Source organism: Podarcis melisellensis, assembly GCF_964234715.1.
Source record: "Podarcis melisellensis genome assembly, chromosome: 3".
Classification (NCBI taxonomy): Eukaryota; Metazoa; Chordata; class Lepidosauria; order Squamata; family Lacertidae; genus Podarcis; species Podarcis melisellensis.
In genome coordinates this window covers 93163127-93180392 of record NC_138530.1, presented here as the reverse complement: position 1 = coordinate 93180392, position 17266 = coordinate 93163127, and the positions used below count along the sequence as shown (strand labels likewise).

Below are 17266 nucleotides of genomic sequence, written 5' to 3'. Positions count from 1 at the left end.
ATGGTTCTTGAAGAGGACAAGGGAGATTCTTTGTGCAGTGAAACCACGTGATGATATGCTTGACTGATGCACAGTAGGTAATTGTCAACCTGGGTGCAGCAAATGTTTTATAGGGCCCGCAAGTGTTGTTAACATTGTTCTTAGAGAGAAATGCTTTATTTGCTGAACATTAAGCTCTAGCATGTTTCTGCACTGCTTATCTGTGCACTTGGGAACCTTTGAGGAACTTAATTTCCATGTATTCCTATGCAAATGGGCCTGATCCGCCCACCTCCCCGGCTGTTGTGTACATTGGAATGCAATTCATAATCCGCAGGGTTTTGCAATTCTCTGAATTTTTCAATGTAGTTCTCCATTTAAAAAAAAAACCAAACATGTTTTTAAAATTGCTTATAAAGTATGTTTATAAATGTGTACATACATTGAGATAAAATATGTATTTCAAATGCCTCTCATGATGACTCACAAGCTGGGGGCCTTGCTGTGCATGTTGGAGGACTCAGAAGAGGTAAAGGTAGTTTCACTGGGCAGAAGCCAAGAAGGAGGATTCAGTCCTGCCTCCATCCTCTGACTCAGAGATCTGTCTCCTACAGTAGTCTTATTTCCCCAGCCTTGCAGAAGTTATTGTTGTTGTTTAGTCGTTTAGTTGTGTCCGACTCTTCGTGACCCCATGGGCCAGAGCACGCCAGGCACTCCTGTCTTACACTGCCTCCCGCAGTTTGGTCAAACTCATGTTCTTAGCTTCGAGAACACTATCCAACCATCTCGTCCTCTGTCGTCCCCTTCTCCTTGTGCCCTCCATCTTTCCCAACATCAGGGTCTTTTCCAGGAAGTCTTCTCTTCTCATGAGGTGGCCAAAGTATTGGAGCCTCAGCTTCAGGATCTGTCCTTCCAGTGAGCACTCAGGGCTGATTTCCTTCAGAATGGATAGGTTTGATCTTCTTGCAGTCCACGGGACTCTCAAGAGTCTCCTCCAGCACCATAATTCAAAAGCATCAATTCTTCGGCGATCAGCCTTCTTTATGGTCCAGCTCTCACTTCCATACATCACTACTGGGAAAACTATAGCTTTAACTATACGGGCCTTTGTTGGCAAGGTGATGTCTCTGCTTGCAGAAGTTAGAAGACTGCTAAATAAGGCAAGGACCCTTTAGCCACCCAACCAGTTCCTCCAGTGAAGTGCAGCCTACAGCACTCATCCTTATCTGCCCACAGTTGGCTCTGTAGCTCCCCACTGCAAATTCTTGTACCTACCTTAGAAGGGGAGAGCTTCAGGAGCTGTCCAAGGTCTGGTCTGCTGTCTGCTTTGACCCTACATGTGAGCTTTGTGACCTGGTGTGGAAGGTGGCATGGAGAACTGCTGAGAGGAAGAGGGTATTGGCAAAAATTATCTATTGTCAGAGCCTCCACTGGATGAAAGCCTCCCATCAGTGGCTGGACACTGCTCTTAGTTTTCTGCTTACTACTTCTGAGTTCGAGTTTCAGAGTCTTTGCACTTGGAATACCCGGCTCAATGGATCACTTAAAATATCTTCTCGATGTGTGCCGGAGCTGAGGTTGCTGTGGAGACTATAACTTCTAATTATGGCTAATTAACCAGAACTGCTTACAGGAGCACCCTCAACCTGAAATCTAGTCACTTAATTGGCAGCTAAAAATAAATCACTACACCTGCTTGTGCCAATCTGTATAACTCATGGTTATTTTCTGGGTTTGTTTGAAGTGCCTCACAGATATAAAAATCAGGATGCACAATGCAAATTGGTTATGTTGGTGGTTGTAAAAATAGTGTCAAATGAACCCTGTAAAGAAATGAAACAATATTGTGACTCATTGTAATGGTCTATCTGTCTGGCGTGTAACTTAGACATGTCTGGGTGTAGACTGAGTGTTAGCAGGGGAGGGAAAGGCTCAGGGCAATTTTCCTTCTGAGTAAGGGTGGTGCTCAATGCTTGTCCTAGTAATGTAGCTTCATTATTTTCATGGACTGAGTAGGACTGAGTAGGACTGAGTTGAATACAACCCTGGGGGTGGGATTCAACTAATTAGGCCTGCCAACAGAAGCCTGTACAAGGAGTTCCACTAATGCAATGAAGTTTCCTTCCTTCCCCCATGGACCCCCAAAATTGGCTTTGGGGGGGTGGCGGCGGGAGAGCGCACAGAATAGCACCCAGTGGGAGGAGAGTGGGGGTTGACTTGCTTGGCAAGGTGAAAAGCTTGCACCAACAGAATGATTGACATGTACTATGGTGAATTCCTCCCTAGGAGTGGGATTCAGGTAAGTTGTATTCAAAGTAGACTTATTGAAATTGGTGAACGTGACGACTTTAGGCCCGTTAACTTTAGTGGGTGCTGCTCTGAATAAAAGCTGGTTGAATGTGTTTCTAAATGGGACATTCTTAAGCTCTGATACATTTCTATATTTCTTATAAAATAAAACCTGGGTAATTGAAATGTTGGGCAGTATTAAAAGGTTTACTCACCAACTGAAATAGGAAGAAATTGAGCAATGCATCTTTGATATGAATGGACACTCTCCGCTGCCATATCTTTATTAATTTTAAAAAGGGAATGGTAAAGGACTCCTGACAGTTAAGTCCAGTCATGAACGACTCTGGGGTTATGGTGCTCAATTCGCTTTACTGGCCAAGGGAGCCGACGTTTGTCCACAGACAGTTTTTCCGGGTCATGTGGCCAGCATGACTAAGCCACTTCTGGCGAAATCAGAGCAGCGCACGGAAACACTGTTTACCTTCCCACTGGAGCGGTACCTATTTATCTACTTGCACTTGGACGTGCTTTCGAACTGCTAGGTTGGCAGCAGCTGGGACCGAACAAAGGGAGCTCACCCTGTTGCGGGGCTTCAAACCGCTGATCTTCTGATCGGCAAGCCCAAGGCTCAGTGGTTTACACCACAGCGCCACCCGCCTCCCTTATTAATGTTAATCAGGTGTTAAATGAAACTTTAAACTTCACATCTATAATAAATGTAGGGCACTGTGAGTTAAATAATATTTCTTTTTCTCCACTGCAAATAGAGTTGTTGTAACATTCAAATGCAGTAGCTTGGAATAGGAATATGTCCAGATCAGGCATAGGCAAACTCGACCCTCCAGATGTTTTGGGACTACAATTCCCATCATCCCTGACCACTGGTCCTGTTAGCTAGGGATGATGGAAGTTGTAGTCCCAAAGCATCTGGAGGGCTGAGTTTACCTATGCGTGGTCCAGATCATAGTACTTCACTACATTGCATTACATTTCCTCAGGAAATTTTTCTTCAATGCACACATCTCTGTCTTCTGGTGCTTTGAAGTCTTGGGGGGGCACATCACTGGTCTTTGGGGCCCTGTGGAATGTGGTTTTCCAGGGCACTGGAGTCATCTGTAATTTTCAGGATCCATAAACAGCATTCCTTTGTGCCGAGGTTGCTGTTATGAGCATGCTCAGCAGCATCCCAGATGCACAGAACCCTGGAACATACAGTTTCTGGAGTCCTTGATATTCATACTAAGGAGTCAGATGCTCCAAAAAGTGCCAGTTTCCAGCGCCCATTTCTTTGGAATACAGTGGTACCTCGGGTTACAGACGCGTCAGGTTACAGACTCCGCTAACCCAGAAATAGTACCTCGAGTTAATAACTTTGCTTCAGGATGAGAACAGAAATCACGTAGCGGCAGCGGGAGGCCACATTAGCTAAAGTGGTACCTCAGGTTAAGAACAGTTTCAGGTTAAGAACAGACCTGCAGAACGAATTAAGTTCTTAACCTGAGGTACCACTGTATTGACTTTACAGCTCTCAAGGAATCACAGTTTGTGGGAGCGGGGGAAATGGACATTTCTCAGAGAGGCCTCTGGTGATACTTCCATTTCCACATCTCTGAGGAAATGATAATGGAAGTGAGTTGAAGAAGGGTGCAGGGGCTTGTGAGCTTCCAGTGGCTGAGATGAATCCTTCAGAATCTATCATGTTCCAGTTGCTGTCATCAGGTGTTCCACAGGGTCCAGATTTTGGAATTTGGCTTGGGAAGGAGGGAAATGTGTGTTGTTTGCTGAGACCCAAGCCAAGCCAAGGAAGTTAACATTGTTTGTTAAAACCAATGTTAATCACCTTATTATCACTGTTAATCACATTATTATTATGTAATAAATAATATGCTATCCTACAGATCCCTGGCTGGGAAGTGTGATAGATCTGTTTGCAGCAGGTGAAGGGACTGCACTGTGCAAATATATGTGTGTATATATATATATATATATATATATTCCAGATGTTATAACTAACATCAGGTTTGACTTGATATTTGAATGTTCAAAAGACGTATTCCTTCCAGTTTAAAAGAAAATGGAGGAGTGTGGTACCTCAGTGAACATGGCTGTCCTACAAGACATCACCAGAAGCCATTTTAAGAATCATTGTTTCTGACACTTGGAGAACAAAAGAGACATAGGAACCGAAAACATCTTGCCATGCTTTTTATTAGAGTTAAAAAGGAAGCATCCATATGCTTTTAGACTTAAAGCAGAAGATGAAATGCATAGCGTGAGCTTCCTTGAAAATTATTTGCAGGTGCTGGGAAGGAGCGAAGGCACTGAAAGGACTAAAGGGAAATGCTCTTCACACAAGAGGAGTGAAACACAAAAAACAAGCCCCATTAAGACATTTAAAAGCTTTACTTAGTCACCACTCAATTACCCCGCTCCCGCAAAGGAACAATTCCACTGAAATCACTGGAGGAAATGCTCATGTTTAAAATTATTATTTTTAAAAGTGAAAACAGACAAAGGAAAGAACAGGGCATATTTTACAAGGCTGTCTGGGTAGCTTTGGTTGGAAACTCCAGTTTTGTGTGTGTGTGTTTCCTTTTGTTTTGTAGTAAAGTTAATTATTCAGTGTACTGTACAGAAATACATAACCCAGCAGGGTTTCAGCGTGACTTAAATGCTTAATGTATCCTGTGAAGAACAAAACAAAGCATGTATACTGCTGTCATCTTTGACAGTTTGACATGAATTTTGCTGGTTACAGTGATGTTTTATATTATAAACATGTGAAAGTACATATACATATACAATGTCATTGCTGGGTTGTTTCCCCCCGAATCCTAAATCCTTTGAATTCACAAATCATTTAAACAACTGAACACATGCCAAATTATGTATTTTCTCTATATTTTGAGTTTGGTGACAGTAATACAAGTTTATATGTATGTGTTTGTGTGCAGAGGGTTTCTTATGAAAAGTCTGCCTTATTCTTGGAAGTATTTTAGTTTTTGAGGTACACCTAACATATTTAAGGAATGGAAATCATGCAAGATATATTTCACTAATATATTTCACTGAGCAACTCAGTTTTTCAGCTATTACTTTCATCAGATGGATGAAAACAGAGCTTGTAGATAGTAGAGATTGTTTAAAGGGCACTTCAACAAACCTCTAGGGACTTCCGTGAGGCACAAAATAAGCTTCGTCGACACAACACTGGCATTGTTTGCAGTGTATTGTGGAAATGGGTTGGTGGTGTTCTAGACCAAATGAAGATTTGTCACTCTTCTGAGAATTAAACTACTGATTTGCCTGCTCTGCTTCACTTACACTGGCTTTTGGTAGCCTTGCATTATTTTACTATTCATGCTTAGAGGCAAGATCATTAGAGCATCTTTTAATTTCTTTGATAGGGCGTTCATGATGCTTTTGGAAGCTCATGAATATGTTGCCTTGGTTGAAAACATGGCATTATTGAAAGCTGTGTCTGCTTCGTTGGATCACAGCAGGCAGCAAGTTAATATGGTCAGGTGTTCTAATAAAATAAATCATATAAAACCCAATGGAAGTCTGTTGTTAATGTTGCTATTAATATACTGGCCTGTTTGCTACGTCAGCTACATAGAAGTCCAGATTTCTATTGGAAATTTCCATATTAGATCAAAATTGTAGGAATGCTAACAATACGGCTCATGTTGGGACTATTAAGGCAATATTAATAATACAAATTAATCTGCTTTGCATGCTGGATAACACTCACCTCCTTTTTTCCTGAGGATAATGGAGTGTGCTAACCAGATCCTCTAATGAACATTCTATATAAATATATTTAAATTATAACAATAGCTGGTCAGTATATTACTGCATTATGTAAGGGTTTTTGTGTTTTTTTCTGGTAGCCATTTAAATGAGCTGATTTCTTATAAATACTAAAGCTTCTTATTTTCCTTTATTTATAGGCACTGGATGTTGACCGAACTGTTCTTTATAAAATGAAGAAATCTGTAAAAGCCATAAATATTTCTGGGCTTGGTATGTACAGTCTAACTACATTGCTAAAAACTAAGTATTTGAAAACTTGTCCTACTTATGCATTTGCTGGGAATATCTGTGAAAGTGTTATAGGCGTGTTTGGTGCAGACATAATGCTGATTCCCCATGAACCCTGATTTGCCAACCAGAAGCTCATGAATAAGCACTTTATGTTGCCTCTTTCTTGAGTGCTTTCCATTCCTAGAGTTAACCATGGTTCTTTGTTTACGTACGCACTGATGCAAGTTATGCTTGATAAAATCCATAGGTTCCCCACAAATCAAAGATTGAAAACATGGTTTGGCATGGGGTTGAAAATGAAAAATTTGAATTGGTACGCAAGTAATTTAGAATCATAGTAGATACTGGGAAGTAAGAGTGAAATGGTTCTGAAAGAGGAGGGGAGAGGGAGTGGCCTTGTTAGAATGTAACTCTAAACTGTGATTTAAAGTTAGATGAATGAGCCTTGGGCTTGAATACTCCCCGCTCCTCTACTGGTGATTGGAATCTTTATCTAATTAACCACAACACTGTGCCCAAAGTTGGACAAACTGTTGCTAGTCTTAACTGTGGTTGGGTATATCAATTATCATAGATTAGCATAATGTCCAAACCATTATAATGTGTGTTCATAAAGTTGGGTTCCATTTTGCAGATAACAGTTTGCCAGGAGCAAGTGTTGGGCCATTGTGAAGACATTTGTAGACAATAATCCTGCACCACAGCCAACGAGTTTAGTAATGGTTTTGCAAAGACCTCAAACTTAGTTTTATGGGTTTTACTAATAGTGCATTGTATTTCTCCTGACTTGAAAGTAACTTTCCATATACAGTCAAACCTCTTCTTACATCCGCCTCTGCTTGCGTCCATTTCGCCCAAACTCAGCGGCGAACCTGGAAGTAACCGGCGGGTTTGCTGCCGTTCGCACATGTGCAGAAGCGGGCAATCGCTGCCTGCACCTGCGCACAATGGCGCCTCTCCCAGCGACCCGTTTTGACCTCCGGACGGACCTCCGGAATGGATTATGGTTGCAAGTAGAGGTTCCACTGTAATGTGTTATGCCATCTGAGTGCAATACTGCAGCCTGGTGATCTGTATGCAAGTTTCAAGTGATGCTTGTGGTAATTCCTACACTAGCTGTAACTGCCATGTAGTTGGTTATTTGGCCAGTCAAATACCATCAAATTATGGCCAAGTATTTAATAAATATAAACTTTGTTAAAACAAAAACGAGACTTTAGACATCTATAACAACAAATGTAAATAATTGCTATAAGTTAGGTATTGATTGATTGATCACTTGATACAAAGTTACTAATATATATGAGGGACACGGGTGGCACTGTGGTCTAAACCACTGAGCCTCTTGGGCTTGCCGATCGGAAGCTCAGCGGTTTGAATCCCTGTGACAGAATGAGCTCCTGTTGCTCTGTCCCAGCTCCTGCCAACCTAGCAGTTTGAAAGCACACTCAATATCAATTCATTTTCCTTCTGAGTGTTGAGGTAAAGATTTCTGCAAGGCTTATGTTTCTCTTTTGGAGATCTTTGCAGCTTAGACAAAGCAGCCTGTAGGAGATTCACAGCTATGTAGCTAGATTGTCCCTGGGTAGTGTTGGGTTAGCAAGTCCTCATTGCTAGCAAATGAAACCACACTTTTTTTTTTGAAAGGTAAGCTGCTTCCAAGACAGTGGCAATCTTGGCCTCATTGAGTTACAGAATTATAGGCCTGGTTTGTACATCATGGTGACCTAAATTATGGGTTATCAGGACTGCTCAGTCATGCAGGTTCCTGGAGAGGATCCTTTGCTCCTCCCTCTCTTCTTTACTTCCATGCCAGGGTTTGTTCATGGATACAGCTGGCGGTTAGCAAGGAGGGAGTTTAACCACAAGATCTGGTTTGGATGACACGTTGAGCCAAACCTTGGCCTAGCTCATCGGAAAGGAAAAAAAGACTTGACAATGAACAAAGCAGCTCTGAGCTCCTCTCCAGGGGCCTTGCAAGCTCACAAGCTATAGTTTGGCTCACTACGATGTGTGAACAAGGCCATAAAGTTGAAAGGGATCTCAAAAGTCAGATAGCCTTACTCCTTAAAGGAAATCCACTGCTACAGCATATCCAATAAGTGACAATCCAATTGACAATTGGCAAATAATATAATAACTCTCAGTTGACCAGTGTGACAACCCTAAAATACAGAGGAAAATATTTGTAGCTCGTGGTAGAGCACATGCTTGCATTCAGAAGATCCCAGGTTTGGTCTTTTGCATCCGACACCAGAACTGCACATTGCTAGAGTAGTTCTCAAACTGTGGGGCATGCTTGCTGGCAAAGGGGACTGCAATGTTTCAGAAGTGGGAATACCTTGCAGCAAACAGAGCCTGAGGCACTGTTCCCATGGGTTTAGCACTGCAGCCCCCCAAAGTGCAATACCAGTCTTATCAACAGCTCCTTCCTAACCTTTGCAAATGTGGGTAAAACATTGTGCACACTTAGGTTAGAGGGACAGTGTTGGAAAGGACGATTGCCTCTCTAGGCTGGCTTACTTTTATATCTTTGAATGTTTGGAATTTTCTGTTCACTTTTCCTGTATGTTATCTGTTTACTATGTTCCACATCTGTTTACCTTTGTAAGAGCTGTTTTGATACTTTGGACCCTGATTCATACACTTTGTATGTGCACTTTGTATATACATGCAGCGTTGTTCGTTTTGTTGCAGAGTGATAGTTCCCCATTGTAATGAAATGGGACACTTTTCCTGGCAGGACTAGCAACAAAGTAATTGTTAATTAATTAGCCAGTTTTTGTTAGAATTTTATGTATAAGACATAAGTGATTGTTATTAAATTATTAAGCTGTTTGATTTGCAAGGATCTAAGGAATAGAGGGGTTTTTGTTTGCATGTTATGACACCTTGATGACCTTTACCTCCATTTTGGAGATTTTTTTAATCTATTATGCATTGTTGACTTATCTATTGGGTTGCTTTGAATCTTAACAAATGTTTAAAATATAAATAAAAAATTGAAAGTGTTCAAATGCAACTATTTTCCAACTGCAGGGGCTATTTTACATTAGTGGAGACCGTATTGCAGCTATTGAAATTAACATAATCTTTGTTCTCTTTGAAGCTCATGTGGAGAATGAAGAACAGTACACTCAAGCACTGGAGAAATTTGGAGGAAACTGCGTCTGCAGGGATGATCCAGATTTAGGAACAGCATTTCTAAAATTTGCAGTATTTACAAAGGAGTTGACGGCGCTCTTCAAAAACTTGGTATGAGATAATTTGGCCCTCCCTGAAACTATTATTATATGTAGACCTGGAACTGAATGGTGTAGCTTTAGCTTTTAACCAGAATAAATTAATCTTTAATACTTGATCTCATACAAAGTCCAAAGCTTTGATAGACATTAAGCTTAGCTACCCTTCAAATTTTGCAGTAACCTTCCAGTGGCATCTGAGGAAGTGCAGTAGAATATACTTTGACTTAGTAGTGTTTTTTTCAAAAAAAGAAAACCGAATATCTGTTTCTGAAGCTTAGCTAACAGAGCTTTAATTTGGAAATGTGAATGTCTATAGAGTTGAAATCTGATTACTGTGGGGAAATGTTTCATGTGTGCATGCAGTGGATATTGTAAATGATTGTAAAGACAACTTTGTTATCTAGCCGTCTCAAGGAGAGACTTGCAGCCTCTTTTATAATTGGTTTCTTTTTAAACCCTTAATAACACTAATAGCTATCCTCTGACTGAACCGAACCCTCTCCTGGGGGCTGGGAATGAAAAATGGGGGAAGAGGATGAGTCATTTTGACCTGGTCTCCATATTGCATCGCAGTATGATTGTGTTGAATGGCACTCATAGTGTTTGTTCGGATGTTGGAAGAAGATACTTTAAAAAAAGACAGCTGTGCCACTCACAAGCCCTTTCCAGTATTACAGCACTTATGTAATATTTAGTGCCTCAAGAGTGAGCAGCAAGGCGTTTTTGTGTGAGTTGCTCTGTCATCTTCTCAGTTGTCCAATGGTTGAAAAAAATCTTTTCTCAGTAATATATATATTACTCTACATATAAGCAGCACACCTATCTTTAATGCCAATGTGGTATCCCTGCACAGCTGGGAGTACTGTGGCAATGCACTGGCAAGTATATCCTATCCTAAGTACCATAGTTTTCCGTGTACAGTGGTATCTCCAGTTGCAGATGGGATCAGTTCCTGAGCTCCGGTCAGATCCCAAGGTTTCCACAACCGGAGGGACTGCTGCTGTGTACGCACGCATAGCGGTAGAGTGCTTCTGCACATGCGCACAGGGCAAAAACCCGGAAATATACTTCCGGGTTTGCCGCATACGTATCCGGAAGTTTACGTAGCCGGAGGGATACATAACTGGAGGCACAACTGTATAAGATGATATTTTTTCATTATAAATAAATGTAAAAAATTGGGGGTCGTCTTATACACGGATAGTGTAGAGGGGGGACAGGCGATTGGTGGCATCTGCGAGCTAGACAAGAATGAGTGCCTGTGTGTCTCTTTTATAGATACAGTGGTACCTCAGGTTACGTACGCTTCAGGTTACAGACTCTGCTAACCCAGAAATAGTACCTTGGGTTAAGAACTTTGCTACAGGATGAGAACAGAAATCATGCACTGGCGGTGCAGCGGCAGTGGGAGGCCCCATTAGCTAAAGTGGTGCTTCAGGTTAAAAATAGTTTCAGGTTAAGAATGGACCTATGGAACGAATTAAGTAATTAACCCAAGGTACCACTGTAATTCCAAAAAGTAGGGGGTCGTCATATACATGGGGGCATGTTGTACATGGAAAAATACGGTACTTGTTTCCTAGACTCACATAAGATGCCAGATGATGGCAGCATCCAGAGAAAAACTGTATGCATTGAAGGGCCATTAACGATACCTAATCACTGACCAATTGAGCATAATCCTAAAACAGTACCAAGAAGGAGAGGTGGAAGGGAAGGCAGTAGGAGTGAGTGTAGCATAGCTAACCTTAAATGAAGTTCATATCAGATGGAAACAGTTAACATGTTGTGCTGCAGATGTCAAATGTTTGCAGACATGTGGGAAGGGGTACACAGCGTGTGGACAGATTTAGGAGTGTTTGAGTTGAAATAAAGCCAATAAAACCAGTGGGTTGTGGTTTTTTAAAATCTTACTATAAAACACCACAGAGACTGGGTTTATAAGGACAAATGTCAATATCCCTTTCCCCCCATACACTTATTTTCTCCAAATGAACCTTTCCCTCCATCACCTTTGTGATTGATTCCTTTTGTTGATTTTTTTTGGTAATAATTAGCCTGCAGTCCTCTACGAAATGAGTAGTGGAATAGGCTCTGTTGAGCATTGGGTTGGTTAGATTAAAAAAACCCCTAATACCTTAGTTTTGAAATTCCACAATTTAAAACCATTTAATGGAGCTCCTAGCTTTTACTGTTTTTACAAGCCTTCTTGCTAAACTCTTGTTTTCAAAAACACTTGTTATGTTTTAGTTTCCACTCATGAAAATGAAATTTCAAATAGAGTCATTGTGTGTGTGTGGGTTTAATCAACTTGAAAATTAATACTTTGTGTCTTTCTTCCTTTTTTTCATGAGAGCTCACTTCTGTGTTGTGTGTATAATATTTCCAAGCACTTTGTGAAACCCCTTTTATTGTTTGCCTTGATATCAGTATGTGGAGCACTTTCCAGAAAAAGTAATTAAACACTTTCCTTGGCAGAGCGCAGTATTATTCCTTGCCAAAGCTTCTGTCATTCATTTGGCACTGATCACTGAATACACTTGTGTAAACTGCCTCCAACTTTCTTTAGGACAATTGTATGGTGACAGTCTCAGGTAACTTTGGTTAGTTTGTCTTTGGAAGACTGTATGGACAAGTTTACTTAATGCTGATAGCATACCCCTCAACCATCAAGTCATACTTACATCCATTGTGGTTAAAAATCTATTCATATGCGCACCATATGAAGGGACTTTCAGTGTAGCAGTATGTGTTGGAATACTGCAGCCAACTCACTGGAGCTCATCTATATATTGTTAAACCCCGGGTTAGTGTTACGTGTTAATGCAGCCGTTGACCTAGTTGGCATGTAATGCTAACCTTGGCTTAGCAGGAACATGCAATTGTGCTGGCTTCTAAAGAAGAGATCATGGCTGCTTCACTCTGAACCTGAGTTGGTAGTTGGTTTTGCTCCTCTTTGGGAGCTCATACGCTTAGGCATTCACACTAAACCATGGTTTGGTTTAGACATTGACCATGGTTTGGTCTAGTGTTACACATGAACTGACCCATGGCCTTGTGCTGCACCTGAAATGGCTCCTTGATTATGTGGCGATAGAAAAAAGCTTTGGGAAGTCCTGTTTTTCTTTTGGATTGTTTCTTGCTAAAGCCAACACCAATTATTTTTGTATTCTGATTGTCTCTTTAGGTTTGAGCTTCCCTTCTTGATGCTAGCGTTAGATTGAATTGTTATTTATTGCTGGCATATGTTGATTCGCTTTATTCTGTAGTCTACAGTTGCTTAGACCCCTGTTTCAAAACCTTTATTTCTTCTGTGCTTTTATCATTATAGGGAAAGCAGTTTGTTAAGTAGAGAATGATCACAGACCACTACAGAGTGCATCAGGTGAATTAGTGATTAAAAAAAAATACAGAAAGCCACACTTATAGGTAATTTTGATCACACACATATACAGTATAATGTTCCATCTGTTGCCAGCATGCCTGCGCTGTTATTTGGATGAAGTTAAAATTTAACGCAATAGCAAGAGAAAACAGCCACACCTTATGCACTGTGAGTTAGTAATGATGAAATAAGGCTGCCTGCAAACTTCTAAGAAGGGAACCTGCCATTATCTTTTCCCTTTCCTCAAATGTGGAAACTAGAGTCCTGCACCTCTTAGGGACCAAAGCACAGGAAGAGGCACCATGAGGTCTCCCCAAGGAATTGGTGCCTGCTCAAGAAAGCTATCTCTGCTATGTTTTCATAATGATACGTTATGTGCACTCACACTGTTCTCTCTTTGACTCGCTGCTCCCCAAGGTTTGGACGCTCCTAGATCTGTCTGGCAAAGTAAGGCTACTGAGCCTAAGAGCGAACATGTTTTAAAACTATTGCAATTCTCGTTGTAGATCCAGAACATGAACAACATCATCACTTTTCCACTGGACAGTTTGCTGAAAGGAGATCTAAAAGGAGTGAAAGGGGTATGTTGTATATATCTATATATTTTACCAATACAGTGGTACCTTGGTTTACAACCATAATCCATTCCGGAGGTCCGTTTGTAAACCAAAAGAGGTTTTAATCCAAGGCACGCTTTCGCCAATTGGGCTTCCTAAGGAAATTTGTTCATAATCCCCCAAAAATGGGTTGTAATAAAAAAAAGTTTGCAAACCGAGACACGTACTTCCAGGTTTGACGTGTTAATAATCCAAAATGTATGCAAACCAGACTGTGACACAGACTGTTTGCAAACCAAGGTACCACTGTATACTGTTTATGTTGTTGTCCTGGTCAGCATAAGCACATTTCAGCTGGAGAACCACCCACTACAACCCGTCATATCCATAGTATTAGATATAGTATTTTATTTGCTTTGCTTTGCTTTGTTTTTGTTTCTTTGAGCTAGTACTTCTAAGTGTTGAGCATCTAAAACAATGAATATTCTGCTTCCCTGGTGTTAAGAAGTATGGCTCCCAGGCAGATGGGAGCCCTGACAATTTCTTATTTGATATCCATATAGTAAACACCATAATCACATTCGAACGCAAATGAAGAATTCGCTTATTGACTTTTCCAAAATGCTTGAAAATACATCATATATTATAGGGCATTGAAAGAAAACAGTGCTGGGGATGCTTGCAAGTGACCATAAAACAATGATTATGTCATTTTAAAGATTTATTAGCCATTTAAAAACATGCGCACTACTTAGCAAAGACCCCCTCTCTGCTGTGACAGGAAAATTATATTTATGTTTTGGCTAGCATGAGTTAATAGGCACCAAGGGCCTGTTTTGATGTTATTTCCCACCCAGAATTCTCCTTTGGGAGATATTGTGAGGGGCAGGGTTGGACTTGTTCACTCTGTCCCATGCACCTCTCAGACACTTTAAACAGAACTTAACCTTTCACAGTTATCAAAGTATCCATGTTTAAATGACCTCACAATTTCCCAGTTTGGTTGTTTATTTCCCTTCCTCAGTAAACGGAAAGGAGAACAGTGTAGAATGCTTGTCAGCTTAAGGTCTGCCTCCAATGTTCTCCTCAGGGAGAATCCTGGAAGCAAAAAAACAAACAAAAACAAAACATTGACAGGCTGGTGGCTTAGCTTAGCTGTTCAGTAGGCTGCAGCAGGGTCTGAGTCTGACTCAGGTAAGTGGAATCTGAGGGGCCATAGGCAGTGGATGTGGTTACAGGTAAGCTGGAAATGTGGAGGTGATACGGTCTGCATTGCTATTTAAGTGGCAAACAGGATATGGAACATACAAAGGTTTTGTGTACCACTGAAATAAGAATGAGTCGTTCTGCTACATATATTATATAAAAGTACCATGTTTGGGGGGCAAGCAGCCTCAACACTGTGGCTTTAGGCAAGAAAGGCATTTCCATGGGGGGAGGAAGGAAGGGGATCAAAAGAGTGGAGCAAGGAAGATAGAGCCAAATATTCAAGTCTTTCTCTCTCTCAATTATTTTTTCTGCTTGAGCTACTTTTGTCATTGGCCAACAGAGGAGATGGAGTGAAAAGACTCCAGTGGGTGTCTGCAAGATAGGAAATAGCTTATAAATGGAGTGGAGATTCACAGCTGCTTTGCTCCTTCAGACCCGGGTATCTCTCAGATACTTTGAGTTACCCAGAGTTCATGTTGGTGTTGAGCAGGTGCTTGGGTCAGTCTGCTGATCTTTGCTCCCACAGAAATCAATGGAGGGTGTTTGTTGGACTTCCTATTGTTTAATCTCCCACTGAATGGACGTCTTTAGAAGCTTAGGGAATGAATCAAAACCCGTGGGTGTTCAAAGGGTGACAAAGGTGTTCTGACTGCAAAAATAAATAAATACTGGTTTGGGTGATTTGAAGGATGCTTCAGAATGAACCTTTTAAAAATGTTTGTTTTTTGCAGGATCTGAAGAAACCATTTGATAAAGCGTGGAAAGACTACGAAACAAAAGTGTATGTATTTTCTTTCTGTCAAATAGCCAGTAATTTGGATTTGTTGCTAAATAGCTCCCTCCCCCACAATGTACATTTGTTCAGAAGGAAGAGCCACTTCGTTCACCGCACTCAGGTGTGCGTAGAGTTGCAACTCAAGTTTTTAATTCATGAAGGATTTAGGTCAGTGCAGTTCCAGTTTAGCTACCTGAGAGGCTGATCCAGTCATGTGTGTGTTTATTACTTAATGGCTTGAAGCTGAATTGGTTAGGTGGTTTAGTTGAAAGGTGTGTTGTGTAGGTGGTGAGGCAAGCTGATATAAAAAATTACGTCAGTGCTTGAGTCGCAGCACCTGACATCTGCAAACCATCATTTGATGATGCAGTATTTGAGTGGCAAACATATCTCAGTCCCCTTGAAATCAGTGGGACTTTATATACTTTCTAGTTGTTGATTATCACTTTCTTTCTAAGAGTTTTTTTAAAAAAATTAATTAGTTGAAAACATATGTGTGCTAATACCTTACCAGAAGTACTTAGTATGCTCTTTATATGTGCATGCATTGGTTTTGTATGTTTATATTAGTTTCCTGTTCATGAGCTCTCAATATCAGATTCCTAAACTGCTATTTTGAGAGGTTAGCACTGGCTGAGAAACAGGAGGACACCAGTATAGAAAATGAGGAAATCTCAAAGGTGCACAGGAATCTCTTTGTTTATTAAGGCCCAGGGCATTTTGAGTCAAGGAACTTCCTCAGGAGCAATTAAGAAACAAATACTATCTCATGTAAAAACCATTTTGAATGTGCCCGTGTCTTTTAACATATGGACGCGTTATGTTGCTTTTTAACAATTGCACGTGGCTGTTTCAAAAGAATACGTAATCTGGCGAAGTCTTTAGCACCGGAACAGTAAAATACATCAAGGTAAAGTCACCCAATGCTGCATGAGTCTAGCTTTAAAAAACCCCTAAATAGGTACTGAGATGAAATAAGAGTGGAGCAACCACTGGGAATCCTTCTCAAGATGCCCTCATTGTATGAACCTGTTGGTGCACAATGCTGAAAATTTGCTTTGCAACTCAGAATCTTATTACTGTGCAGTGTAGTAGGCCTTTCAGTGATAAATTGAGTGTGTCAGGAAAGATTAGTTTCCTTCAACGTGTGTAGCAGGTGAAGGGAGAGAAATCCTGCTGGTTTAGCTTCATGTTGCAGCAACACTTTTGTTGGCATCCATCTTTCTCAAGAGGCAGTGCAGTGCACCTCCAGGGGTGAAGTCAAACTACTTTGTTGGTAGCACTGAGTTGACCTCCCTGGGGCGCAAGCCTGGGCAGTGTGTTTGGAGGTCCTGAGCTACCCAGACAAATAAAACCCCACAAACCCCTCTCGGCCTTGCTGATGTGGTTCAAAGAAAATCAGAGCAATATGTTTGGCTGCAGGAGTGGCCAGAAGGAGGCGTGCAAGGCACCATCGAACCATCTTAGGCACTCCACTCTGGATTTGTGTAGGGTTTACTCCTCAGCCTTTCTTCTCCCAAAGATATCCTGCAAGGCAACAGAGGTTTAGGATCAGAGTTACATGGGCAACCTTCCCAGGTTGACGAGCCCCATCTGCCCCTGGCACAGGAAACCAATTTTGTATTTTCTAAAAAATAAGAGAAGTAGAGTTTTAAGGGGACAGTCAAAGGATGGAAAAGGGTCTAGCAGACCAGTAGTCACTGTAGACAAGAGCGGCAGGACGAATACAAAGCCATGCAGGGCATGAAAGCTCCATCCTTTGGCCACTGGAAGCCAT

At 41.2% G+C, this 17266-nt stretch overlaps 1 protein-coding gene across 5 annotated transcripts in view; it reads left to right on the top strand.

Annotated features, from left to right (window-relative positions):
• The window catches only part of ASAP2 (ArfGAP with SH3 domain, ankyrin repeat and PH domain 2), a 93776-nt gene that overhangs the window by 22997 nt on the left and 53513 nt on the right, over positions 1–17266 (top strand). For 4 of the 5 annotated variants that reach the window (XM_081906083.1, XM_081906082.1, XM_081906079.1 and 1 more), the window contains exons 2-5: positions 6225–6297; positions 9428–9573; positions 13455–13529; positions 15446–15495. In XM_081906083.1, coding sequence (XP_081762209.1) covers positions 6225–6297; positions 9428–9573; positions 13455–13529; positions 15446–15495 — 344 coding nt within the window. Of the gene's footprint in view, positions 1–22; positions 78–6224; positions 6298–9427; positions 9574–13454; positions 13530–15445; positions 15496–17266 lie in introns of those variants that run through there. The other variant, XM_081906081.1, reaches the window with a different exon arrangement.